This window comes from Triturus cristatus, chromosome 10, assembly GCF_964204655.1.
Source record: "Triturus cristatus chromosome 10, aTriCri1.1, whole genome shotgun sequence".
Taxonomy (NCBI): domain Eukaryota; kingdom Metazoa; phylum Chordata; class Amphibia; order Caudata; family Salamandridae; genus Triturus; species Triturus cristatus.
In genome coordinates, this window is record NC_140593.1 from 1,244,560,585 (window position 1) to 1,244,588,361 (window position 27,777).

At 49.3% G+C, this 27,777-nt stretch overlaps 1 protein-coding gene across 3 annotated transcripts in view; it reads right to left on the reverse strand.

Annotated features, from left to right (window-relative positions):
- Window positions 1–2,357: 2,357 nt before the first annotated feature.
- The window catches only part of IQSEC2 (IQ motif and Sec7 domain ArfGEF 2), a 559,465-nt gene continuing 534,045 nt past the window's right edge, over window positions 2,358–27,777 (reverse strand). For all 3 annotated transcript variants that reach the window (XM_085629906.1, XM_085629904.1, XM_085629905.1), the window contains one exon: window positions 2,358–27,434. In XM_085629906.1, coding sequence (XP_085486032.1) covers window positions 26,352–27,434 — 1,083 coding nt within the window. In that variant the 3' untranslated portion in view covers window positions 2,358–26,351. The remainder of the gene's footprint in view (window positions 27,435–27,777) is intronic.

A 27,777-nucleotide genomic window follows, 5' to 3' on the forward strand; every position in this document is an offset into this window, starting at 1 on the left:
TGGCTGCATCACAGAACAGCCATAAGGAAGTATTTCCGAAATCTGCAGAGGGGCTCATCTCATGCTTGGGCACCCTCTCACATAAAACCAAGCACTCTACCTTCAGGATAGTCAAGGCCTGCCACAGGAGTGGCTTATAGGTTTATAAGTGTCTGTATACGGTAGTGATATAGGTAGCCTATACCACAGTAAGGGGTGCAAGCACACCCTTACCCAGGCTGCAGTAGCAAACCTGTGGTGTCATTTTGGAGTGCTTCCCATGGGTTGGCATAATTCATGCTTCAGCCCCTGGTAGACCTCTGAGGTACCTATGCCCCAGGTACATAGTATACCATATACTAGGGGCTTATAAGGCACTCCAGAATCCAATTAGATATGTACCTAATGTACATGGAAACCATTTTAGAGTGGAAGCAGCTAGGCTGCAGTTCTGATTAGCAGGGCCACAGCCAGACTAAGGTCGAAAAACAGTGAAACACCATCAAAAAGTGGGGGTACCCATGTGAAGCAGATCCTACTCTCCTACAGGACTGTTCTCATTGGGCACAGGGTCAAGAATGATTTGCATATGGCTGGGTCCAAACTGGAATGGCATGGTGAGCAAACAAAATGATGGATTTAGGCCCATATCTCTGTACTGGGGTGAATGTATGACATTGTTCTGCATTCTGTCCATCAACTGTTATTTTTGCATTTGTCACCCCGAGTGGGACGGGTATGCTCAGACGTGGGTCCCGTGCTCTCCATGCCACTGGAATCAAGCTATCCTGTCTGAAGAGGGGTGAAACCCCGAAACCGGTCCTAGGATGCTTGTTTCCAGTCCAGGGAGGAGCTGGCCTGGCAGTTCGGGCCGGACTGTTCCCATGAGGCACAGGGTCAAGACTGATTTGCATATGGCTGGGTCCAAACTGGATTGGCATGGTGAGCAAAAAAACAATGGATTTAGGCCCAGATCTCTGTACTGGGGTGAATGTATGACATTGTTCTGCATTCTGTCCATCAATAGTTCTTTTTGCATTGATCCTGATATCAGTGTCACAGATACCGCTGACCCTGACATTATTAGATCTTTAGACTGTGACAATGTTCACATTACCTTTGCCGTCGATCAGACTTTCTCTATCAATGTATCCTCGACATTCCTGTGCTTGTTCGTGATGAGCTTTTGACCAGTGACGTGATTCCTGACAGCGCTGCATGTGATGACTCTGATGGGCCCCTCTCGAGCGTGATGGCAATAAGAGTCTGAGCATCACCTTGGGGTGGGACATTGGCACTCCTCCCTGCCCAGAACAGAAGAGTGAGACTGGGCAGAGGCCAGCTCTGTAGTGTCGCTGAGATGACCTAGGGCGGGTCACTGGGCACAGCTTCTGCAAAGGAGTCCTCTCATCAGGCTCAAGAATCTTCTCAGTCGGATACCCTCCCCTCCCATCTGTGTCCTCCATGATGTGCCTTGACACAATCCAGCCATCACGCAGTGGCTGTCAGACAGACAGACAGGACGTGGAGGATGCGGCCCTTCGCTGATTACCGGCCTCAGCTAGAAGGAACTTCTCAAAGGACGAAAGGAAGCGCTCACATCGAACAGGTTGGAAACACAATGATGAAGATAACGTTGAAATGATCCTTCTCAGCTGCAGGGCACAGACGGAGTGAGACAAAAATCACAGAGCAAGAGGTTTCCCCTCAGGACAATGTTAACACGGATCACAATGCTCAGGGCGTGTGCAGGAGTCGCAAGAGAACTGAATGAAGTGTCTGGGCAGGCTTGATGGACACTGGGGCGGCTGCTGCTCTCAGGACACAACAATTCACTTCTAGTGTTCTGCAGCCATCTGCTCCGCCTGCCTCATTCAAGGAAGTCAAGGAACTGATCTCACTCCCTGGTTCCAATCTGGTGGCGCACTGACATGACCTGCCTTTAAATAATAAAAGCATATTACATACAGTGAGCCCCTGCGGCAGAGGACACACCTGTGGAAATGGACTTACTTCCAATGTGACTTTTATTTTATAAAAGATACATCCTTTAAGGGTTCTACGAGATTCAGTGTCTGGAGGAGTATTCAGTGTTTGCGACTATCAGTGGAGATCTCCTGATGGACACGATGTCAGTACGCAGGGTACTGGGGCGTACTGAGGAGTGAGTATTCAGTGTTTGCGACTATCAGTGGAGATCTCCTGATGGACACGATGTCAGTACGCAGGGTACTGGGGCGTACTGAGAGTGCAAAGAAGGACTACAGACATTGTGCGGCACTGGACACAAAACCCTGAATATGTCGCCACTACTCACAGCCTCCCCATGCGCGCGCACAACCAAAAGAAACAACCAAAAGAAACACAGAAGACTTGAATTGTTCACACCAAGAAGAGGTTTTCATTGACAAGGCATCAGATATACACAGTATGTACATGTTAGATCCAGGTGTACAACAGACTGTCAGCATCTGCAGAACCTGCAATTATCAAAAGAAATGCAAGAACGAAGAAAATTAAAGTGGCCCGCAAAGGGGGTGGGCCTTTGCCACGCACATTCCCCCCCAGGCAGGCTCCACAAAGATTGTCACAATCAGACCCATTCCATAGGAAATAATGACACGTGTGGTCTCTATACACATGGTCTGTACAGCGCCATGGCAGCGGCGCCGAGGGCCTGCCATGCCAGAGAACATGCTGGGACACAAGAGGAAGACTTGGCCATCTTAGACTGAGCGAGGCAGCGGTCACGAGGAGCGGACGATGCAGCTCATGCATGTGTGACTGAGGGAGGTCCCAGAGGAGTCCACAGCACCAGTCACTTCCTTCTGCTGCAGTCAACTTCAAGATGACACACTTGAAGATGAGTGTGGACAGCACCCAAAGCATCCTTGCAGATCTTCATAATCCTATGACAATCATTCAGAATGCTGCCGCGTAGCTAAAATCAAAACTAAAATCATAAAAGAGAGGGTAGCGAGGCGGCAGCAGCATTCGTCAAAAGCTGGAAATCACCGTTAATGCTCAAGTTAAAAGTCACAGCAACTCTGAAGCCCTTTCCAGCAGATACGGCTCTTCCACAGACCTACAGCTTGGATGATGAATTGCACTGCATCAGGGTAGGATCCTGGAACCCTTTTAAGAAGTAGGACACTCAGCAACCTCTCAGCACAATAAGGCCCACACGTTGACCTGTCTCAAATGCTACAAACAGCTCTCCCGTTTGGCGCTCCACACGCCTCACTTCTGAGATTAGACTGTTGAGGGTGGTAAAGATGGTACAAAGAGCTTCATGACAAGCTGGGGGAAGGAAAGGTGGAACCGGAGTCTATGAAATGCACTAAGGAGAAAGAAGCTATTTTAGCAGAGAGTTTACCAATATGTAGCCTTTTCTTCTCCAATACTAGCCCTTCCAGGCATTCCAAACTTTATTCAGGTAGAAGTGGACAGGAGAGTGGCCAGGACTTGTGCCTTGATCAGCTTTTGACTGAATTCCTTTGCCGTTATGCTTACAGTAGATATCCGTGTATTTCCATGCGGCTGCATGTGATCAATTCTGCTAGATGAATGTTTAGCAAAAGAGGCCTCCAGTTGTATCCTTCACCTTGGATGTACCTGGGGATGCTCCGGGACACAACGCTTGGTCATCAGGCATTTGAACCTAATGCCTTCTGGGGACAAAAGCAAGGAAAGTGTTTTAGCTTCCAGTCTCTTATCCTCATTTTAATATCCACACGCCCTGGTCGCAACCACAGAATAGAAACAATTGTTCCTCTCAGGGTTCAGAGTCTGGGAAGAAAACTAGCAAATAAAGGAGTAGCTAAAGAGGACTGACTCTGGAGACCACTTTAATACTAAGAAAGACTGTACAAGGCTTGCAAAAGATCAAAGCAAGAGCTCCGCTGCATTTCCTAGCAGAGGGTACAGTTAACTTACAATAACCTTCAAATAATGCATTTTAATCTGAAGAGCGCATGCTCAAAGAGGAGTAAACACATTTACCTCAGAAGGAAGGGGATTTCTGTGCGTAAAGGGTATTTCTTTTGTAGACCTTTGAAAAATACTTCATAAATGACACTTCAATGAATTTATTAGCAACCAGGTCTTTCCCTCGATGCCGAGTCGTCAATAGATCAACCTTCATTTACAAATGCTGGCCAGATGCCACTGAACACTGGTTCCCACTGAGGGGAAGAAGGGACAGCGCTCCTCACAGGTCTCTGAGGCAGCATCTGCTCTGTTTGAAGGTCATAGAGAGCAATTTTCAAATTTGAAGATTGCTCAGTTTTGATGGAACAGCCATCCTTGGCCTCAACAGATGCCTGGCTGGATGTAGTTTAAAGTTTAACAGAAGCCTGGCTGGATGTAGTTTAATGTTGAACAACAGATGCTTGGCTGGATGTAGTTTAAAGTTCAACGGAAGCCTGGCTGGATGTTGTTTAAAGTTCAACAGATGCCTGGCTGGATGTAGTTTAATGTTGAACAGAAGCCTGGCTGGATGTAGTTTAAAGTTGAACAGATGCCTGGCTGGATGTAGTTTAAAGTTCAACGGAAGCCTGGCTGGATGTAGTTTAAAGTTCAACAGAAGCCTGACTGGATGTAGTTTAATGTTGGACAGAAGCCTGGCTGGATGTAGTTTAAAGTTAAACAGATGCCTGGCTGGATGTAGTTTAATGTTGAACAGAAGCCTGGCTGGATGTAGTTTAAAGTTGAACAGATGCCTGGCTGGATGTAGTTTAAAGTTGAACAGATGCCTGGCTGGATGTAGTTTAAAGTTGAACAGATGCCTGGCTGGATGTAGTTTAAAGTTCAACGGAAGCCTGGCTGGATGTAGTTTAAAGTTCAACAGAAGCCTGACTGGATGTAGTTTAAAGTTCAACAGATGCCTGGCTGGATGTAGTTTAAAGTTCAACAGATGCCTGGCTGGATGTAGTATAAAGTTCAACAGAAGCCTGGCTGGATGTAGTTTAAAGTTCAACAGATGCTTGACTGGATGTAGTTTAAAGTTCAACAGAAGCCTGGCTGGATGTAGTTTAAAGTTCAACAGAAGCCTGGCTGGATGTTGTTAAAAGTTCAACAGAAGCCTGGCTGGATGTCGTTTAAAGTTCAACAGATGCCTGGCTGGATGTAGTTTAAAGTTCAACAGAAGCCTGGCTGGATGTCGTTTAAAGTTCAACAGAAGCCTGGCTGGATGTAGTTTAAAGTTGAACAGATGCCTGACTGGATGTAGTTTAAAGTTCAACAGAGGCCTGGCTGGATGTAGTTTAAAGTTCAACAGATGCCTGACTGGATGTAGTTTAAAGTTCAACAGAGGCCTGGCTGGATGTAGTTTAAAGTTCAACAGATGCCTGACTGGATGTAGTTTAAAGTTCAACAGATGCCTGGCTGGATGTAGTTTAAAGTTCAACAGAAGCCTGGCTGGATGTAGTTTAAAGTTCAACAGATGCCTGGCTGGATGTAGTTTAAAGTTCAACAGAAGCCTGGCTGGATGTAGTTTAAAGTTGAACAGATGCCTGGCTGGATGTAGTTTAAAGTTGAACAGATGCCTGGCTGGATGTAGTTTAAAGTTCAACAGAAGCCTGGCTGGATGTAGTTTAAAGTTCAACGGAAGCCTGGCTGGATGTAGTTTAATGTTGAACAGATGCTTGGCTGGATGTAGTTTAAAGTTGAACAGATGCCTGACTGGATGTAGTTTAAAGTTGAACAGATGCTTGGCTGGATGTAGTTTAAAGTTGAACAGATGCCTGACTGGATGTAGTTTAAAGTTCAACAGATGCCTGGCTGGATGTAGTTTAAAGTTCAACAGATGCCTGGCTGGATGTAGTTTAAAGTTCAACAGATGCCTGGCTGGATGTAGTTTAAAGTTCAACAGATGCCTGGCTGGATGTAGTTTAAAGTAAACCTCTTGGGGAACAGAGGCCCTCAGACGTCTCTGGCTGTTGACACAGCTTGACCAGTGTGTGTATTGAGTACCTGGAGATAAAAAGTACACACGTGTATTGTATGAGATCTGTTGAATTCACAACCGAGGAATGATGCCTTTTATGCGTTCTTTGGTTTTTCACGAGATCTTTTAAGGGGTTCCTGAAGAGATAGGATGCAGTCGGCGTTTGACCAATCTAGTTTTCACTGCTGAGCTAATACATGTTTCTCCACAGGGTATCTCTTTGGTTCCTTTCAAAAGGTCGAACGTGGCTGGTAGGCAAGGATATCCTGCACTTTACAGTCACCACCACCAAGCCGGAGCCTCCAGCAATGGGTCCCACAGCTGGTGTAACGCGCTGGCCTGCAATCCTCGCAGCATGAAGTCCTCAGTTCTTTCCCGGATGATCTTCCATTGTAAACCCCATCACCTTACAATGCCGCTCCTCGGACCCTTTGTTGCCGAGGCTGGTGCAACAGGATCCCTCCGCGAAGCACCGGGACATTCTGGACTTACACTGTTTGTCAAGCATTGATCATGAGTCGAAATGACAAAAGCTGTCATGAAGGACTTGTTGAAGAACCAATGCCTGTTACAAAAAAACATGTTCAAGGCTGAAAAAAGATATGTTTTGTCTGGTTCTTTCATTTTTCAATTTTTATGGCAAGTTTCTTTCCAAACTTCGAGATGGCAGTCATGACACTTCACCGTGTCAGCTTGGAGGACACATGGATATCCTGAACAGCTCCTCTCACAGTCCACAGGATAATCTCCCCCTCATCATGAGGCAAACCTACCTCTTCTCCTGTAGGCTGCAACCAGACGGAACTCCACAACTGCACGAGTGCAGCACTTGAAAAGGAGCCGGAGTCACGAGGTGTCATCAATACTTGTGTACACAAGCGCTTAAGCTGTCTATAGTGCTGTTAGTCTTGACTCGTTCTGCAAGGTGGACTGTGGATGCTTCATCTTATATTAGGGTACAAATAATTCTTGGTGCTAGAGGCTTCGTAATGACTTTTAAAGCATAATGCACCGCTGCGGGGTCATCAGACATCCTCAGATGTTTATATTTTCCAAACCCCGGACGGCGGGTGAAGTGAACTTTGACTCATAAAGAGATTCTGCAGCTGGTGTAGTTTTATCTGTGGCTAACGGTCCCACACTGACGAGAAGGAGACTCTGAGGAACCGAGGGAGAAACTTAGATCACCCCGACCTCACGGCTTCTGTACTCAAAATCTTCAATTCCCTGATCTTCAGCACTTTAGGTTTAAGAGCCAAGAAGGCCCTACATTTTCAAGAATCCTCTCATGACAAACCAGGGGCCAACCAGCAGGCATTTTTCATCACCAGCAAGACCTACCAGCCATGTTTTGTGTAGCAACTCCAAAACATTTGAGGATGATGTAAGAGTAAATGCAGAAGAAACCCTCATATAAGCAGTGGAGAAAGAACCAAGCATTTGGTTGTAAAACTGCATGCAGATTCCACGATAAGACCAGACCAGAGGGGACAAATGATCACATCTTGTCAGGGCATTAACCTCCTTCCTGAAGAGTGAGTGGAGGGACTTAGTCGGAGTTCCTCTCTTCTGCTCATTAGGGTCTCCGTGGATGACAGCATAAGACTCCCCCTCGCTGTCCCTGTCCTGGCCACCATTGGGGGTGGGATGCACCGATCACCTGCCTCCATTAGTGGGTCACCAGGCACAAGTCACTACTTGTCCGATATAAGCATCACCGGTTAGTAAGGCAAGACGGTGAGGGACCCTACATTCCTTCACCCTTTATTGCATCTACTGTTCAGGCCACTGGGACCATCCGTAAGGCAAGTACAGATACAGGGGTGAACAGTAGACAACACAGGGACATCAGCATGGCAATGAATCCACCGCCACCCTGATGTCAGCACCTGCCTGGCCATTCTCCAGCCATTGCTCGGTCAGCCTACTTGAGGGGTTCGACCTCTACTTGAGGAGGCAGCAGAATGATGGGTGGTTGCAGTTTTATCTTTGGCATAGAACATGCCTCCACACATTTGCAACTAGAGGCCGGGTTGAGTTCTTCCTTGCACTTGTAACTAGAGGCCTAGTTGAGTTCTTCCTTGCACTTGAAACTAGAGGCCTGGTTGAGTTCTTCCTCGCACTTGTAACTAGAGGCCTAGTTGAGATCTTCCTTGCACTTGTAACTAGAGGCCTAGTTGAGTTCTTCCTTGCACTTGTAACTAAAGGCCTAGTTGAGTTCTTCCTTGCACTGGTAACTAGAGGCCTGGTTGAGTTCTTCCTTGCACTTGTAACTAGAGGCCTGGTTGAGTTCTTCCTTGCACTTGTAACTAGAGGCCTAGTTGAGTTCTTCCTTGCACTTGTAACTAGAGGCCTGGTTGAGTTCTTCCTTGCACTTGTAACTAGAGGCCTTACTGAGTTCTTCCTTGCACTTGTAACTAGGAGCCTGGTTGAGTTCTTCCTTGCGCTTGTAACTAGAGGCCTGGTTGAGTTCTTCCTTGCACTTGTAACTAGAGACCTGGTTGAGTTCTTCCTTGCGCTTGTAACTAGAGACCTGGTTGAGTTCTTCCTTGCACTTGTAACTAGAGGCCTAGTTGAGGCCTGGTTGAGTTCTTCCTTGCACTTGTAACTGGAGGCCTAGTTGAGTTCTTCCTTGCACTTGTAACTAGAGGCCTGGTTGAGTTCTTCCTTGCACTTGTAACTAGAGGCCTAGTTGAGTTCTTCCTTGCACTTGTAACTAGAGGCCTAGTTGAGTTCTTCCCTGCACTTGTAACTAGAGGCCTAGTTGAGTTCTTCCTTGCACTTGTAACTAGAGGCCTAGTTGAGTTCTTCCTTGCACTTGTAACTAGAGGCTTAGTTGAGTGCTTCCTTGCACTTGTAACTAGAGGCCTAGTTGAGTTCTTCCTTGCACTTGTAACTAGAGGCCTTACTGAGTTCTTCCTTGCACTTGTAACTAGAGACCTGGTTGAGTTCTTCCTTGCACTTGTATCTAGAGGCCTAGTTGAGTTCTTCCTTGCACTTGTAACTAGAGGCCTTACTGAGTTCTTCCTTGCACTTGTAACTAGAGGCCTGGTTGAGATCTTCCTTGCACTTGTAACTAGAGGCCTGGTTGAGTTCTTCCTTGCACTTGTAACTAGAGGCCTAGTTGAGTTCTTCCTTGCACTTGTAACTAGAGACCTGGTTGAGATCTTCCTTGCACTTGTAACTAGAGGCCTGATTGAGTTCTTCCTTGCACTTGTAACTAGAGACCTGGTTGAGATCTTCCTTGCACTTGTAACTAGAGGCCTGGTTGAGTTCTTCCTTGCACTTGTAACTAGAGACCTGGTTGAGATCTTCCTTGCACTTGTAACTAGAGGCCTGGTTTAGTTCTTCCTTGCACTTGTAACTAGAGACCTGGTTGAGATCTTCCTTGCACTTGTAACTAGAGGCCTGGTTGAGATCTTCCTTGCACTTGTAACTAGAAGCCTGGTTGAGTTCTTCCTTGCACTTGTAACTAGAGGCCTAGTTGAGTTCTTCCTTGCACTTGTAACTAGAGACCTGGTTGAGATCTTCCTTGCACTTGTAACTAGAGGCCTAGTTGAGTTCTTCCTTGCGCTTGTAACTAGAGGCCTGGTTGAGTTCTTCCTTGCACTTGTAACTAGAGGCCTAGTTCAGATCTTCCTTGCGCTTGTAACTAGAGGCCTAGTTAAGTTCTTCCTTGCACTTGTAACTAGAGACCTGGTTGAGATCTTCCTTGCACTTGTAACTAGAGGCCTGGTTGAGTTCTTCCTTGCACTTGTAACTAGAGGCCTAGTTGAGTTCTTCCTTGCACTTGTAACTAGAGACCTGGTTGAGATCTTCCTTGCACTTGTAACTAGAGGCCTAGTTGAGTTCTTCCTTGCACTTGTAACTAGAGGCCTGGTTGAGATCTTCCTTGCACTTGTAACTAGAGGCCTGGTTGAGTTCTTCCTTGCACTTGTAACTAGAGGCCTAGATGAGTTCTTCCTTGCGCTTGTAACTAGAGGCCTGGTTGAGATCTTCCTTGCACTTGTAACTAGAGGCCTGGTTGAGTTCTTCCTTGCACTTGTAACTAGAGGCCTAGTTGAGTTCTTCCTTGCACTTGTAACTAGAGACCTGGTTGAGATCTTCCTTGCACTTGTAACTAGAGGCCTGGTTGAGTTCTTCCTTGCACTTGTAACTAGAGGCCTAGTTGAGTTGTTCCTTGCACTTGTAACTAGAGGCCTGGTTGAGATCTTCCTAGCACTTGTAACTAGAGGCCTAGTTGAGTTCTTCCTTGCACTTGAAACTAGAGGCCTGGTTGAGTTCTTCCTTGCACTTGTAACTAGAGGCCTAGTTGAGTTGTTCCTTGCACTTGTAACTAGAGGCCTGCTTGAGATCTTCCTAGCACTTGTAACTAGAGGCCTAGTTGAGTTCTTCCTTGCACTTGTAACTAGAGGCCTAGTTGAGGTCTTCCTTGCAGTTGTAACTAGAAGTCTAGTTGATACCTAGCTTGCAGGCTAGCTAGAGTCATTTACCCAATAGAAACATCACTTGGGTAGTCAATGGTGTAGGCCATAAACGTGCTGAGAGGTTACCAATGTGTTTTACTACAAAAGAAAAGAGATCGAGAATCCTTGCCTAAGACAATAATTGATGCGCGCTGCACTCTACAGAGGATCCGACGGTGAACAACCATGTGTGATCAATACTTTCAAACCAATGAATGCAGCTGCCAACCCACTCCCCTCCCCCACAGCACACTTCTCCCCAAAAACCCCATGCAAGGGGCTTCTCAGACCACACTGTTTCCTGTTTTAAGACATGTTCTCTACATTTTAGTGCAGCTTACACAAAATCAATTATTGAGCATGGAGAAAACCCTGCAAGAGATCAAACAAATATGATAAAACGCTCAAAAGGAAACAATGACATTATAAAAAAACGACTGCAACTTCCCTTCATAGCTCTCCGCACCCCAAATTGTCAAGACATGTGCAAACCAGACACAGAGTGTCTCAGCGATAACAAGTAACACCGATACCTGGCCTGGGATACAGAATATAGATTTTTTTAATGTTTATATATATATATATATTTATTTATGAAATAAAATATTAGAAATAGTGATTTGTTCATACATATTTTGTGTAACTACATTTTTTCCAGAGTTCTAACCTGCATTTTTTTAAGTAGGAAAGACGCTGTCGTATGAGTACGGGAAGAGACTCAGAGTGTGAGTGTGAGCGGAGGGCCTCCTGTCTCCATCTGGATGAGTGTCACTGCCCTATGTCTGACAGGACTTCTGCCCAGCGTCACCACCACTGCCACCACCACCACCATCCCATTCCAGTCTTCCCTCTTTAGAAGACCAGCAGCAGCGATCTGTGGCTCTGAAAGAGGTAACCCTGCACCTTCCACTACGGACAGAGGTAGCCTGTTTTTGCACCTTTCCATTCCTGACCAGCAGATTTAGAACTTCATCGTAAGACTCCCTTCCTTCGCAGCAAGAATTATTTAGGATTAACACTCATTGACTACTAGAATGTGTCTTAACCATCTCACTCGGCGACAATCCAGAGCTAGACTCGATGAGTCACAGTTTCCACCAACCCGTGCACTTCATGGAGGGTCCACTCAAGCGACATTGGCTGCAAACACAATCCCTGATCAATCACCCCCCCCCCCACACGTGCACTCCCGGGAGCACCAACTAAATCTCTTCCCCAACAATAGTCCAGAGCCAGACTTTCTGAGCCATAGCGCCCACCAGTGCCTGCACTTCATGGACTGCTCACTAAACCTTTCTCCACAGTACTCCGCGGACATCTTCCGTAGGAGTACCTGAGCCATAGCGCCCACCAGTGCCTGCACTTCTTAGACCGTCCACTAAACCTTTCCCCACGACACTCCATAGACATCGCCTGTAAGAGATCCTGAGCCATCGCATCCACCAGTGCATGCACTCCATGGAGGCTCCACTAAACCTTTCCCCACGACACTCCGTGGACATCGCCTGTAAGAGATCCTGAGCCATCGCATCCACCAGTGCATGCACTCCATGGAGGCTCCACTAAACCTTTCCCCACGACACTCCATGGACATCGCCTGTAAGAGATCCTGAGCCATCGCATCCACCAGTGCATGCACTCCATGGAGGCTCCACTAAACCTTTCCCCACGACACTCCATGGACATCGCCTGTAAGAGATCCTGAGCCATCGCATCCACCAGTGCATGCACTCCATGGAGGCTCCACTAAACCTTTCCCCACGACCCTCCATGGACATCGCCTGTAAGAGATCCTGAGCCATCGCATCCACCAGTGCATGCACTCCATGGAGGCTCCACTAAACCTTTCCCCACGACACTCCGTGGACATCGCCTGTAAGAGATCCTGAGCCATCGCATCCACCAGTGCATGCACTCCATGGAGGCTCCACTAAACCTTTCCCCACGACACTCCGTGGACATCGCCTGTAAGAGATCCTGAGCCATCGCATCCACCAGTGCATGCACTCCATGGAGGCTCCACTAAACCTTTCCCCACGACACTCCATGGACATCGCCTGTAAGAGATCCTGAGACATCGCATCCACCAGTGCATGCACTCCATGGAGGCTCCACTAAACCTTTCCCCACGACACTCCGTGGACATCGCCTGTAAGAGATCCTGAGCCATCGCATCCACCAGTGCATGCACTCCATGGAGGCTCCACTAAACCTTTCCCCACGACACTCCATGGACATCGCCTGTAAGAGATCCTGAGCCATCGCATCCACCAGTGCATGCACTTCTTAGACCGTCCACTAAACCTTTCCCCACGACACTCCGTGGACATCGCCTGTGAGAGATCCTGAGCTAAAGCCTCCACCAGTGCATGCACTCCATGGAGGCTCCACTAAACCTTTCCCCACGACACTCCGTGGACATCGCCTGTAAGAGATCCTGAGCCATCGCATCCACCAGTGCATGCACTCCATGGAGGCTCCACTAAACCTTTCCCCACGACACTCCATGGACATCGCCTGTAAGAGATCCTGAGCCATCGCATCCACCAGTGCATGCACTCCATGGAGGCTCCACTAAACCTTTCCCCACGACACTCCGTGGACATCGCCTGTAAGAGATCCTGAGCCATCGCATCCACCAGTGCATGCACTCCATGGAGGCTCCACTAAACCTTTCCCCACGACACTCCGTGGACATCGCCTGTAAGAGATCATGAGCCATCGCATCCACCAGTGCATGCACTCCATGGAGGCTCCACTAAACCTTTCCCCACGACACTCCGTGGACATCGCCTGTAAGAGATCCTGAGCCATCGCATCCACCAGTGCATGCACTCCATGGAGGCTCCACTAAACCTTTCCCCACGACACTCCGTGGACATCGCCTGTAAGAGATCCTGAGCCATCGCATCCACCAGTGCATGCACTCCATGGAGGCTCCACTAAACCTTTCCCCACGACACTCCGTGGAATCGTTGTATGATGCTTTCGGTTGTCTTCTGCCCGCTTCAGAAAGCCTTGTTACGGATATGCGCATGTACTTGGTGAGCACATGTGGATTAGACCCTTGGTAAATATGATTTTAAAGGTTGGTTGCACACAGCATTGGTGTGAAATACTCCCGTCTATGGCATGCCACCGGTACTTCAGTACAACAGGTATCAGGAGAGGTTAATAAGCCATTGACAGATGGTTGACCTATGGTGTGGGATGAAGGCACTTGATAGTTAAGCGAGGATTGAAGGTTAGACATCGAATCATTGAATGACCGGAATGTTGTGCGCGGGGAGGGTATACGCCCCCAACTGCAATTTTTATTACGTCTGTTTTTACTGGAGAAGCAGGAGGAAATGCGTAAAAATGAAATAAAGACAGGTATGCCCACAGAGGAAGGGGCGGTGACATAGGTATGCCCACAGAGGAAGGGGCGGTGACATAGATATGCCCACAGAGGAAGGGGCGGTGACATAGGTATGCCCACAGAGGAAGGGGCGGTGACATAGGTATGCCCACAGAGGAAGGGGCGGTGACATAGATATGCCCACAGAGGAAGGGGCGGTGACATAGGTATGCCCACAGAGGAAGGGGCGGTGACATAGGTATGCCCACAGAGGAAGGGGCGGTGACATAGGTATGCCCACAGAGGAAGGGGCGATGACATAGGTATGCCCACAGAGGAAGGGGCGGTGACATAGGTATGCCCACAGAGGAAGGGGCGGTGACATAGGTATGCCCACAGAGGAAGGGGCGGTGACATAGGTATGCCCACAGAGGAAGGGGCGATGACATAGGTATGCCCACAGAGGAAGGGGCGGTGACATAGGTATGCCCACAGAGGAAGGGGCGGTGACACAGGTATGCCCACAGAGGATGGGGCGGTGGCACAGGTATGCCCACAGAGGAAGGGGCAGTGGCAGGACATGAGATTTTTAATATCGTCTCCATCAGACATTCAAGGGCTCTCCCTCCCCTTCAGTCACCAACCACAGGGTCTCAACACTTGAATCAGCCCCCCACAAAAGACGAACATGTCGACTCCAGTGCATAAACCTGCACAGAAGCCCATGTGGAAGCCGTATGGATCACCCCCGAGGAGAGACCCATACCAGGGCACAGAGGATGATCCTCTCTTAGAACACCCCTAGAGATATTTAGGAACTATTTAAAAGAGAGTTTATTTCTTCACATTTTTATCCCTAGTCCTCATAGAAACTTCAGTGTGAGAACGTTACTTACCTTGTAAGCATCTGTTTGTGGCATGTAGAGCTGTTGATTCACACGCTGTTCATACTCCTACCGTCTAGTGCTGGGCCTAGATGTGTACAAGCTGTGTTTCTTCAAAGAAGTCTTAAGTCGCGAGTGGGTGGCTCTGCCCATTGCTGGTAACGCTCGTGGGTGTCGGCTCCACAGTCAGATTGTTTTCCACCTGGCGGGTGAGGATGGAAATGGAGGGCAGTGCTAGCGAAAAGAGGGATCACTCTGCAGTAGTAAAGGAAAAAGCGTCTGCAACATCCAAATGTTTTTGGGGAGGAGGGTGGGTGCATGTGAATCTACAGCACTACATGCCACACACAGCTGCTTACTGGGTAACAATTTCTGTTCGAGGCATGTGTGGTTGTAGATACACATGCCGTGCATAGACCGTAAAGCTGTACTCCCTTAAATTGTGGCTAACCTGAGTATGTTGCAGAAGAGTGAGAAAGTGTACTGAACACAGCCTGGCCAACAATGGCTTGTTGGCAAGCTAATACATCGACACAGTAGGTTTTCTGAAGTGTGTGGTATAGACCAGGCGGCTGCTTTGCAGATAGCAGCTGTGGGGATGTTCCCTAAGAAGGCCATAGAAGCACTTTTTTATGGGTAGAGTGGGTTCTGGGGTATAGGCAATGGTCTCTTGGCTTTTGCATAACATGAGTAAAAAGATTTAATATTGTAACTGGCAATGCCCGATTTAGAAAGAGAGAGACTCTTGGGCAGAATTGAGAAGGTAACAAAGAGCTGTTGAGTCTTACATAAGGGTTTTTTTCTAGCCACATAGCACATAACGGCACTCTTAATATCCAGAGTGTGGAGAGCTCTTTCTGCAACCAAATCAAGTTGTGGGAAGAATACAGGTAACTCCATAGATTGCTTAAGGTGGAAGGGAGACATCACCTTAAGGCCATATTAGCAACAAACTGCGATAAATATCGCTGAGCGCGCCTAGCGCGAAATTTTTTATCGCCAGCTATCGCTGGAATATATCGCCACGCTAACGCTGCATTAGCAACAATTAGCGCTATGGCGATAAATATTCCAGCGATAGCGGGAGGAAAGGGCCAACATCGCGACAAAATCAGCGATGTTGCATGGGGAAGGGGGAAAACCTTGCTGATACGACCCTGTGGTCGTATCAGCATAATCCACCCCCCATGTCAGGTACGGTTAAGTAAGGAAAATAGCAGGTGTTAAAAAACCGGCGATGACCCCGGTTAACGCGACTTTTCTCGTTGCTAACCGGGGCCAGGGCCTCCTTGCTAAGAGGCGATAGGCCTGTTAGCGGCTGTTTACCAGGTCTGTTGGTCGGGAACAGCTACTTTGCATGTCATTAGCGATAAATATCGCTGACATGCAAAGCGGCACCCAAACCGGTCGCTTTCGTCAGAAAGCTGTCGCTAACTGCTGTTTTTAGCGACAGCTTGCTGATAGGGCGATAGAATTATCGCCGCTTTAGCAGGGAAAGGTCCCGCTAAAGCGGCGCTATTGCCCTTGCTAATATGCCCCTTAGGGTTAGTGCAGAGAATAACACTTTCACTGAGGACCTGAAAGAAAGGCTCTTCCGAGGGCGAGTGGGCGATCTCGAATCGGGTTGGCAGGAATGTGACACATTCCGGAGGAGTAAATTGTTTTTAAAGAATTTTGTTTTTACACAAAATGAAAGGGTTTTAAGAAATCGGAAAAACAACAAACAAACGTTAAATGATTTTTAATTTCTGTTAACCACTGATAATGCACATATGTAATTATTCTAGGCCCTGATGAAGTCCCTTTAAGGGGTGAAACGCGCTGGTTGGGCTGCCAAAAGAGATGGTTGTAAACTGAAATAATAAAGATTTTTTTATGGGAAAAGTACACGTTTTTGGAGATTGATTGACAACAAAGAAACATTTTACACAAAAATACTTGGATTAAAACTGATTACAGCTATAAAGAATAGAACCCTGAATGTTCTGATTAACAAACAGATAAGATGGCGCCCTCCTATTGAAATGTTAAAGCCTGGAGCTCACTAACACATCTGAGGGAGGTGAATGCGACAAGGAAAGCCACCTGCCAGGGGAGGGGTCGAAGGGGACCAGAATAACAGAGCTCAAAAGGAGGCCCCGTGAGCCACACAGGGGCCGGAGGAACTTGTGGAGATAAATGTTTTCAGACCTTTCATAAAAACTTTGATCACGGGGATCCTGAAGAAGGATATGTGCTCCCTATTCAAAAAGTCGGCAGCTTCTCTGGCGAAACACACACGAATGCTAGTGCACATGTCTGCAGGTGTAGAAGATAGCAGACAATGTCTTGGGCCCTGGCTGTATAAGGATGGATGTGGCATGAGAGACAGTAGAGGACAATACTTTTCCACTTTGCAGCGTAACAGGCACAAGTAGTGGGCCTACAAGCTTCCTTCAGAATGTTTATGCATTCCAGAGGAAGGGTTAGATTCCAAACTCATAGATCTCAAGAGCCAGATGGCAAGGTTCAGTGTCATGGGGGGGCCTGCTTTCTCCACAGTCTGTGTGAAAAGGTCCCGCCTGTTGGGGAGCCTCTCGTGCAGAATTACCAAGAGTTTGAATAGTGTGGCGAACCAAGGCCGCGTGGCTGAGATGGAGCCACCAGGATGAGGGATGTCTTCCAGAGCCCCTGAACAGAAGAAATGGGAGAGGCGGAAAAGTGTAGGCCAATATCCCTGACTAGTTTATCCATAGTACATCGCCCATGGACTGTGGGTGTGGGTAACTGGAGGCGAAGCTTGGCCAAGTTGCGCTTTCTTCAGTGGCAAAGAGGTCTATGTCCGGGAACCCCTGCTGGCGGGAGTACGGGAGAAGGACTCATGGGGGGGGGCTACGACTCATGGACTTGCTGCATCCTGCTGAAGAGGTCTGCAAAGTCACTGTCCACCCCTGGCAGGTACTCTGCTAGCAGACTGACCCTGTGCAGGAATGCCCATTGCTAAACCCTCTGAGCTAATGCCAACAGCAGGGGAGAGCGAGTGCCATCTTTTTACTGTAGATAGTACTTGGCAGTAATGTTCTGTACCCGGAAGAGGACTACCTTGCCCACAATGTGGCCCTGGAAGCCCTTCTACCCTAGGTTGACGGCTAGCCGCTCCAGGTAATTGATGTGGTGACCCTGGTGATGGGGTTCCCACTGACCTTGGACAGTGAGGTCCTGTAAGGGCCACCCCTACAACAGGTTGTTGGTATCCCACCACTGTAGAGAGTGATAGGTGTGGCTCCCGATCAACACTAGATCTTCCCAGTGACCCTCCACTTGAGACCATTGTTGTGCTAGGCATTCCTACAACGGGCGCATGTGGAACCTGCTGTGGGGGGACTGTGGCAGTGCAGGAGGCCATCATGCCAAGGAGGCACATGACTGTCTTGACCGTGCTCTGGCTAAAAAGAGGGAGCAAACGCTTGGAAGGACTGCACCCTTGCAGGACTGGGCTAGGCCTTGCTAACCACTGTGTCGAGAAGTTCCCGGAGATAGGATTGGATCTGAAGGGGTTGGAGGTGTGACCTGGTGGCACAGATGGCCAGAGTGTGTAGGAGACACTGATGCTGAGTTGTGCTCTTGATCAGCCAGTCGTCCAGGTAAGAGAACACATGGATGCCCTGTCGCCGCAGGTGTGCTGCTATCAGCGCTAACCACTTCGTAAACACCCTGGGGCACTGATAACACCAAATGGCAGCACCTTGAACTGATAGTGTTTGCCACTTACCACAAACCAGAGTTAGCGAAGGTGCTCTGGATGAATTGGGATGAGGAAGTAGACGTCCCGGAGATCGAGGGCAGTCATGAAGTCGCCTTGCTGCAGCAGCAGAAGGACATTGTGTAGAATGTCCAAGTGGGAGTGTTCTGACAGGATGTATTTGTGGAGGTGCAGGATAGGCCTGAGGGATCCATCTTTCTAGTGAATGAGTAAGTAGAAGGAGTACTCCCCTGTGCTTTGTAGGTGTGATGGCACTGGCTCTTCGGCACCCTTGAGGAGAAGCGCATCTACCTCTTCCTGAAACAGGCGCTGGTGTTGTCGGGAGAGGACGTGTCTGCGGGGTGAGATGCTGAGAGGAGTGGAGGGAGCTCCTAGCAGTGACAGTGTTGGATGATTTTTAATATTCACTCGTCTGAGGTGACCTGTTGCCCCGAAGTCTGGCATGGACAGGGGCTGTGTGACCGGGGAAGGTGGGGTAAGTCATCGCTTTGTGGTGGCATTTCCTTTGGGGGTACTGCCTTTGCCTCTACCTCTGACGCCGTTGCCACGCATGCACCTCAGAAATAACCCCTGCTGGAGGACTGCTGGGACTCCTGGTGCTGGGAGGTGGAAGCCTCAGGGTACGTGGCCTTGGAGCCACCACAGTAGGCTGAAAGCCAAAAGGACCCGCGAGTGGTAGGTGTTTGGAAGACGCAGACGCACATAACCTTGGTGGTCTCCATGTCCTTTTTGATGTTCCCAGTATCTCATCATCCTGAAGAGATGCTCTCTGTCAAAGGGTAGATTGCGGAGATGCTACTGAACATCCGGCTTGAAGCCAGAGACACGGAGCCAGGCGTGTCTGCGGAGGAGCAGTGTCAGCAGCATCAAGGGCAAATCCGATGGTGGTATTGGAAAGAGCTGCCTTCAGAGATGAGCTCATGCGCCCTTTTGCCGTCCTCATCTGGGAGATGTTGAAGGAGCTCTTCCAGCTCATCCCAGTGAGCCCTGCCATAACATGAGAGTAAACCTATGGAATTGGCAATGCACCAGTAGTTGGCAGATTGCGCAGTGATGTGTTTTCCAGCTGCGTCAAATCATCTGCTTTTTTTTATCCGGCGTGGATGCATCGCTGGCGCCCTGTGCATCGGCTTGTTTACAGGCAGTGCAACCTACCAGTGAGTCGAAGGGAGTTGACCCTTGATTTAGACCGGGTCAGAGGGGGTAGCCTTATGTTTCTTGTCCACCCTGGGGGTGGCAGTGGTGGACCGGAAGCCAGTTGTTGGACTTCGAGGCTGGAAGCCTGGCCCCAGGCCGGGGCTGCTTGGAGTGCGAGGGGTGAGGAAAGGGGGGTTCATACTCACAACCTGCTAGGCGGGCGGCTAGTCTCTGATCTCACTTTGGAACCAGAGATGACTTCAAGCAAGGAAGGCTCCTCCTCGGTAGTTGACCGTCCCAGATAGTGTTCACACTTGACATCCTCAGCGTCATAGCAGTCTGGGGTGTCATCGTCGTCGATTTTCTGCGACATTTTGATACATTGAGCCCAATATTACATCACGAGTGAGACACGCTTGCAGTAGGAAAGCGAAAGGGGGAGGCCCTAAAGGGCGAGGTCCAAATGGGAGCATGAGGTGTTCCAATCCCGACCCGGACGAAGCAACACACGTTGATTGGATGCGAGAAAGGGGACAGCGATAGCAAAAAATACCGGCATAAGGGAGAGGAACAAAGAAGGCCTTGAGAGATTTCCGTAACAGCATAGATCCAGAGCTCGGTCACACAAGTTGACCCCGATGGCGGAAAGATGACAATCTAACAATGGAGCCCATGTGCATTACCAGCAACAGGTGGAGTCACCGTACCTCATGACTTGAGAAGAATTCTTCAAAGTAAATTACCTGCATACATCCTAGCTCCACACTAGACGCCAGGAGTATGCACAGGATGTGTAGCTACATCCACACAAGCCTCGAACAGTTATTTTATGCTCCAAAAGGACTTTGTGTTTTTCAAGCAGAAATGCAAGATGCATCAGTCAGTTTAAGAAGCTTTCGCTCCATAATAGAGTGCACAAAATGCAGTTGTGCAACTTGTGTAGACCAACCCAGCCTTAACTACGCCATGCCACCCTGAAGATTCTTTGACTTGCCTCCCAACGCCTGACGAGCAAAGGGCTCACAGTTCATCGGACAGCTGCATTTCGAGCTAGGCTGTGGCCAGAGTAGGCTTGAAGCCATCTTCTGGCAGCTCCCGGGGTCTCCGCTGGGACTTGAGGTCTAGTTGTCTAAGGTGTATTTGATAGTAGAATCATTGCCCAATGAAAATGGAGCCCAAAGTGGGTATTGCCTCCACTTCTGGAAGGCCTGTATTGTTGACACTGATACCAGTACAGGATGCGCCTTATCCACGGAGGTTATGGTGGACTCAGATAAAATGCAAGAACTTTCTTGTGAAAGTGCTAGAAGATGGCTTCCGCAGATCCCAATGTGTCCCCCTGCAGGGTCGTGTGCACGTGTCTGTAGTATCCATAGAGGTGCTTCTGTTCTTCACCGCTAGAAGGAACTGAGCAGCCACTGTGCACGCTGCAGACACTGACAAGCTATCTTTCATGGGCTAAGAGGTCTTCAGCCCACAGCCAACAAAACATCTAGACGTGCGGGCACCTTTTGGAAGACAGATGTTAAAGGACTAGCCCTTGGAGAAGATACATGCATGTGCTATCCTGCCTTTCCCCGCTCCTCTCTGCTGTTGCACATTTCCACTAAGACAATAACTCAGCAAAAAGAGTGAGGACAATAGGAATGCAAACCAAGGGGTGAGATGCGCACGAGCGATTCGTGCTCGGTCCCCCAGGCATTCAGAGGGACCTTCCCTACTCTTTCAATGATGCCGTAGAACCTCCTTGATGTCCTCCCTCTCAGCTGCTCCTGAGAGGCTTGCAAAGGACTGGCCTCCTCATCCAGTGCAATCAGTTCCCGAGAGCTCTCGCAGCGAGGATCCCTCGGTAGTCATGGCCTCATCAAGAACTGGACTGAACGTACTGCACACAAACACACTAACATATCTCAAGGGCTCCTGGGAAGCTGATGCTACAACGGTGCCTTCTGCCTTGGACGGCTGAAGTAACTCAGGAGTCGCTGATATCCTGAACGATCTGGATTGCCTCGCTGAAGACACCTTCTTATCATGGACCAGTGATTGTCATCGAATGCGGGAGAAATGCAATGAACGCAATAGGGGACATATCCAACAGAGAACAAATACTCTCCCTCTGCACAGGTCTGTCCTCTTGTGAACAAAATGAAATTGCTAAAGACATACGTCCAGAACGATCAATAAAGGAACACGGGTCACCAAAAATGTTCTCGTATCAACTCAGGGTCTCCCTAATCCTGTCATGCACATCTGGCCAAATGACAGAGTGGGCTGTGCAGTTTCAGAGCCACAGAAGAACAGTCGGTCCCACAGTCATCGGAAGCGTTGCATCAATACACACACATGCACACTCTCGTTTATAAGGCTCCCACAGTCACCATGACAACAAACATCACATGATCATCTCTGAGCCTACAGTCACCACTGAAACAACACCCGATCATCGCTTTACTTCTGAATGTCTGAGATTATCTAGACATCACTTTCCTTACCACTTCTGCAGAAACATACCCAGCGCTACAGGGAAGCTGAGCAAACATCCTCCCCAGTAGAAACTGGGGCCAGGAGCCATGGAGGGGTGGAGAAGGCTAGACTGAAACAAGCTTCTCTACGACTGAGGAAGCTATGAAGCTAATAATACTAAGAAATGACGCTAGTCCTGTTCATCAAGGGGTCTTATCAAAAGAACATAAAAACAGTTCATCAAATTTCTATATGAACCTGATGATTTACCTTTCATCGCTGTCTCTTATCCTCTCTCCAACACAAAGTTCACTTCACATAGTACCATGCATGAGGCCATCAGCCTCCTAGCCGACCCATGGGACCCATCAGTGAAGACAGAGCAGCAGGAAACATTCCAAGGTTTATGACTCGAAAAGCTGCTATCTGGAGCTCCCTGCATACCTCTGCCAAGTGCCACTGTCTGGAAACTCTCCCAAGAGCAGACGTGCCAGTCTGCCAGTCTTCTCAGCAGAACCCGTTTAACATGTCTCTCGAAAACCTTTTCACTTTACTGTGCACTGTTTCCTTCTTCTCTGGGTTTCCCTATCACTGGATTGGGCTTTGGCTCGCTATATCCTATGATGCGGAAGGAGCACACACATACGTGTCGATCCTTCTCCTTCGTTGTGGGAGCTTCAACACAGTTTCCTACTCAGGAAAGGCGAATGACTGAATCTAGAGTTAATGATTAAGATCTGGGCTTTGGCTGTTTTTATTTTGGAAAAGTAAACCCCATAAACCTAGCTACTCAGTAAACACAGCACCAACGGAGGGCATTTATCGTGACGAGGGGGACAAACGCTGCAGGGAAGTCTACAGGGAGGGTGGAGGCTGTGAAGTGAGGATCCGAAAGGAGGGACTAGGGTTGAGCGGTAGTTGCAACCTACAATGGTTGGCCTGGTATCCAGGTGGTGAGCCCTGGTGGCAGGTGATGATGTAAGAGATCTCCATGTGGACAAGGAGGTGGGATGGAGTTTGGGAGCTCTAGGGTGGGATTCAATAACCTCAGAGTTTGGGTGACATGTTCTCCTTTTAGCATTTCTTGATGTCCATCAATCAGAGGAACAGAGTCAACCGTCCCTCTAGTGCAATATTGGAGTAGCCTTGCTAAAATGACACGTCTACAAACCTTTTACTAGAAGGTTTCCCACCTACATGCTTCTGTTCCCTGCGTTTTTCCATTTTTAAAGGGAAGCTGCTAAGTGAGCTCGGGATCATCTTTGAAGCAAGGACTTAAAGCTGATTTGGTTGAAAGTTTTTTTCAGAACAACATAGAAAAGATATCTGCAAAGAGATGTTACTGATTCTGGAAAGGCTTGTGGGGCCAGAGATATCAAAGAAGAGACTCTACAGATCCCATGATGGGCAGCAGCAACCTCAGCATTCCCCTCCCTTGCCACGTCCCACAGCATTGTTTAACCCAATGGTTGCACAACTACACGAACACAATGAACCTAGCTGGGCTTCGTATGCGCAAATGAAGGAGTGTGCAACATAGGACGCCTGGGCCCATGCCACTCAACAAGGTTTAATGGAACTGATTGTCATATTCGGAGGGCACTCGGAGGGCACCCTGAAGATCTGACATTGGCCTGCTGCTCCTGGTCCTATGTTGGTCACCCGTACCATTTCAGCTGAGGGCTGCTCCCGTCACCTGCTTGCAGTTATGTGTGTTATGTTATGTTGTGTTATATTGATTTTTATGGCACACTAATCACCCAAGAGGGTGTCCAGGTGCTTGGGGAGGTGTGTAGGTGTGAGGTCCCCAATACCCATGCCTTCCAGTAAATGTCCTCCCAAAATATCTTCCATGCGTGTTAATGGAGTGTGTTTCTTTGTAAAGACCAAATGTGTGTCTGGACACACTATTACAATATAATCACTTGGATGAAAATGATAGGGCACAGTTGCAAAGCGACTAACTGTGGAAGTTCCAAAACTGCAGCACTTCTTGATTAAAGTGTCAGTAAAACAAATTCAGGCTTTGGGTGGGATGAAAGAAGAGGGATCAGCAGCGGCAAAGAGCGAGGGGGAGGGAGCGAAAGAAAAACCTGAAATGCTATATGGTATTGTGCTGCAGCATTTGTCGAGAGCTTCACAACCAAGGGAACACTGAACACACAGGAGACGGTCCACAGGAGCCTGGGCGGGAAGCAGTTTGAAAGAGAACTTGGGGAGATGGAAGTCGCCCTGAACAACCGCCCACAATCAGGGCGCAGTGTCCGACACCTGTCGACAGTTGAGAGGGTCTCCCAGGGCAATGCTCTATACCGGGCCTACCTGAAAAAAAATCTACACAGGGATTCCCTTGGCAATCTCCTCCATCCGGTCTACGAGAGCCATCGCCTACAAATGTCTACTAGAGAAATACCACATGTTGGGCCTCTCACTGCAACGTCTTACATTGGGTCTTCTTGGGCAATATGATTCATCCGGTCTACTGAGGTAATAAGCCACGTAGGTTCTCCCATGGCAATATCCTATATAGGGTCTATTGAGGCAGTCTCCTGTGCATGGTCTCAATGACAATATCCTATACCAGGTAGATAGGGGCATTATCCTACACACGATCTAAGAGGGAAGTAATCCGGGCAGGTTTACCAGGTCTGCAGAGGCAGTATCCTACACATCGCTTCTTATTGATATATCCTACAGCAGCCACTGTCCTCTGCAGCGTCTCCAAGAGACATTTCCTACACAGGTCTGTAAGAGTGACGTTCCCTATCCCACTCCCTCTGGCCCTTTTTTCGAGCGGCCTGGCCTGCATCAGTGTCTAACGCCTGCTTCTCCCACAGACGGGGTCCAAGGGAACACTCCACACAAGATCTTGTGGCCCATGTTCAATGTTGAGATACCACAAGCTCCATCCAACAAAGGCCTCTAAGATCTACCACTGTCGAATCATACCGGGGAACCTCCCAGGCTGTCAGGGGGGACATCTTGCACTGTGCCTGACGTATGATGCTTTTTCTAGGGCTATGCCTGATGTATGATGCTTTCCTAGGGCTGTGCCTGAAGTATGATGGTTTCCTAGGGCTATGTCTGATGTATGATGCTTTTCTAGGGCTTTGCCTGATGTATGATGGTTTCCTAGGGCTATGTCTGATGTATGATGGTTTCCTAGGGCTTTGCCTGATGTATGAGGGTTTCCTAGGGCTATGTCTGATGTATGATGGTTTCCTAGGGCTTTGCCTGATGTATGAGGGTTTCCTAGGGCTTTGCCTGATGTATGAGGGTTTCCTAGGGCTGTGCCTTACGTATTATGGTTTCCTATGGCTATGCCTGATATATGATGCTTTTCTAGGGCACTATCCAACATGGGGTCTCCTGCTTGTGCTCTCCAGGGTCTCTCGAAGGATATCCCCTAAAGGTCTCATGTGAAGATTCTTGATTCATTATCGCATGGGAGCAGAGACCTCAGGCACTGCATTAACCTGAGACTAGAAGTTGACACCGGTCTTACTTGCCACAGACAAATTCCTACCACCCTGGAAATTCTATGTAAAGCCAACCATTTCCTACCCACGGAGCAGCAGATGCACGATCCCCTCCCGCTCTCGTACCACACATCTTAACATGGCACACAACGCTGGGGTTAAGACAATACGTTCATAGCAGCAGGATGCATAACTACCATCCCCACCACACCCTCAGTGTGAGAGCTTGATGGACTGTGGGCTTCAGGATCCCAACGAGAGCACGCAGCGTGGGCCCGTGGCAGCGTGGGCCCGGGGCCGCGTGGGCCCATGGCAGCGTGGGCCCGTGGCAGCATGGGCTCGTGGCAGCGTGGGTCCGTGGCAGCGGACGCATCACATCACTTCACTAGCTTTCCAAATCTGACACCATGGCAGCACGTGCTCCTTCCATGATCTGCTCTCGCCGCATACGAGGTTTGCCAGGAATTTGCTACTGACCGCAGCCCTGTACAGACTGTCCTCTGGCACCCCTTAGCAGCAGAGAATTGAGGATGCCTTTTCTCCGTAACAAAAACAGACACAAATGTGCCCAGTCAGAAAACAAGCAAGCCAAGCACCTGAGCTATGCACCCAGAGGTCTATCTCCGTTGTCGTACGGGAGACTGCCCAAGACTCCCGGGGAAACGTCCAGAGCTGACGGCTATCTGGCAGCTTTGTGGAAGGGAAGCACAATGCCATCGCCAAGAAACAGCAGGGCGGAGTGGACGGGCGAAAGAGCGTCTGATACTGTGTCCTGAAGGGGCCGGACAGGTCAGAAGGCAGGGACTCACCCCCCACTGGGCAAGTGACTTGAGGGGTGCCTCTTCTCCTGGAAATGCAGAAGGCTCCAGCAGGACAATCTTCTTTTTTCCAACAGGGTCTCAAGTTCCAGCAGCTCAGACCACGGTGCTGATTCTGTTCACTGGCTTGGGCTTGGAGGAAGGCTGGCCAGGCTGTCCTGGATGATGCTGCCCGTGCTGCGGGATGGGCGATGTTGGGCCCAGCGGGGAGTGCGGAGAGAGAGGAGTGTGTGGAGTGAGTGGAGTGTGTGGTGTGTGAGGAGTATGTGGTGTGTGAGGAGTATGTGGGGTGTGCGGTGTGTGTGGGGTGTGTGGAGCATGAGGGGAAGGAGGTGGTAGTGGTGGGTAGGAGGGGTGGGGTGGGATTGGGGACTGGGGAGAGAGGGGGGATTGCGGGTGCCCTGCACCATGCTGGGAATGCTGCATAGGATGCTGGTGCATGGGGTACGGGCCCACTGCCTGGCGCTGGCTGTGCTGCAGTGCATGGTGGGATTGCGCCATCATTTGCGGGTGGTGGGTGAACACAAAGTGCTTAGGGGGCTGCTTCTGCATAGAGTGCTGGGGGCCTTGGTGGATGTGCTGGGGGTACGTGTGGGTCATGGGGTGCTGAGGCACTGGGCTGTATAGTGATGGTGGCGACAGTGGTGTGTTCCCTGGGTGCCGCCCATGCATCACATACTGAGGATGTGGCGAGTTTGGCAGTGTTATATGTGGAGGCCTCTTCTGCCGCTGTAGAGTGAAGTGCTGAGGGCCTGTCTGCACATGATAGCGTTGCTGAGGTGGCGGCGGTGGTGGCTGTTGAGGTGGTGGTGGCTGGGTCATGGTTGGTGGCATCTGCTGGTGGTACGGGGGAGGCGCCTGAGCCATAACAGGCTGGTTGTGGCAGTACTGGGCATGGAGCGCCTGGATTTTAGAATGGCTGTCGGCCATGGCCATGGATGGATGGGGGTTGTGTGCCGCCATGTGGGGGTTGTGGATGTTGCTGTGGGGATTGTGCATGGAGCTGGGAAGGTTCTGGAACGGACCTTTGCCGCGCCTGCTACCAAAGAGAGACCCCAGAAAGGAGGACGAGGAGTTGGAAGGAGGCCTCTGTGCTTTGAACTCCTCGACAGGCGGGGGGGGCATCGACGGTGGAGGCGGCATCCTCTGATGTGGGTGCGGGCTGCTAATAATAGAACCCTGCAGGGAGGTGGACAAAAGACAGAGAGAAAAGCATTAGTCCTCGGCTTCCAACAATGCAATCCAGACGAGGGTCACTGAGCCCCACATGTCTACCCGTGCTGCATCCACTTGACACATGTTCTACACCGCCCACAGTTGAAACTCTGGCCTAGCAGATCTATTGTTCGTCGTTCCTGCCCAAGGCACCTCAATCTGCATCCTGAGCAGAGCAGACATGCAAACCCCCTGCTGCTGGAATGGCAGACATTGCCTCCTTCGATTGATTCTGGATGCTGGAGAAGGAAGGGGAAGGGAAGGCTCAGAGAATCTTCCATGGATCAGCCATGCGCCCAGACCCTTG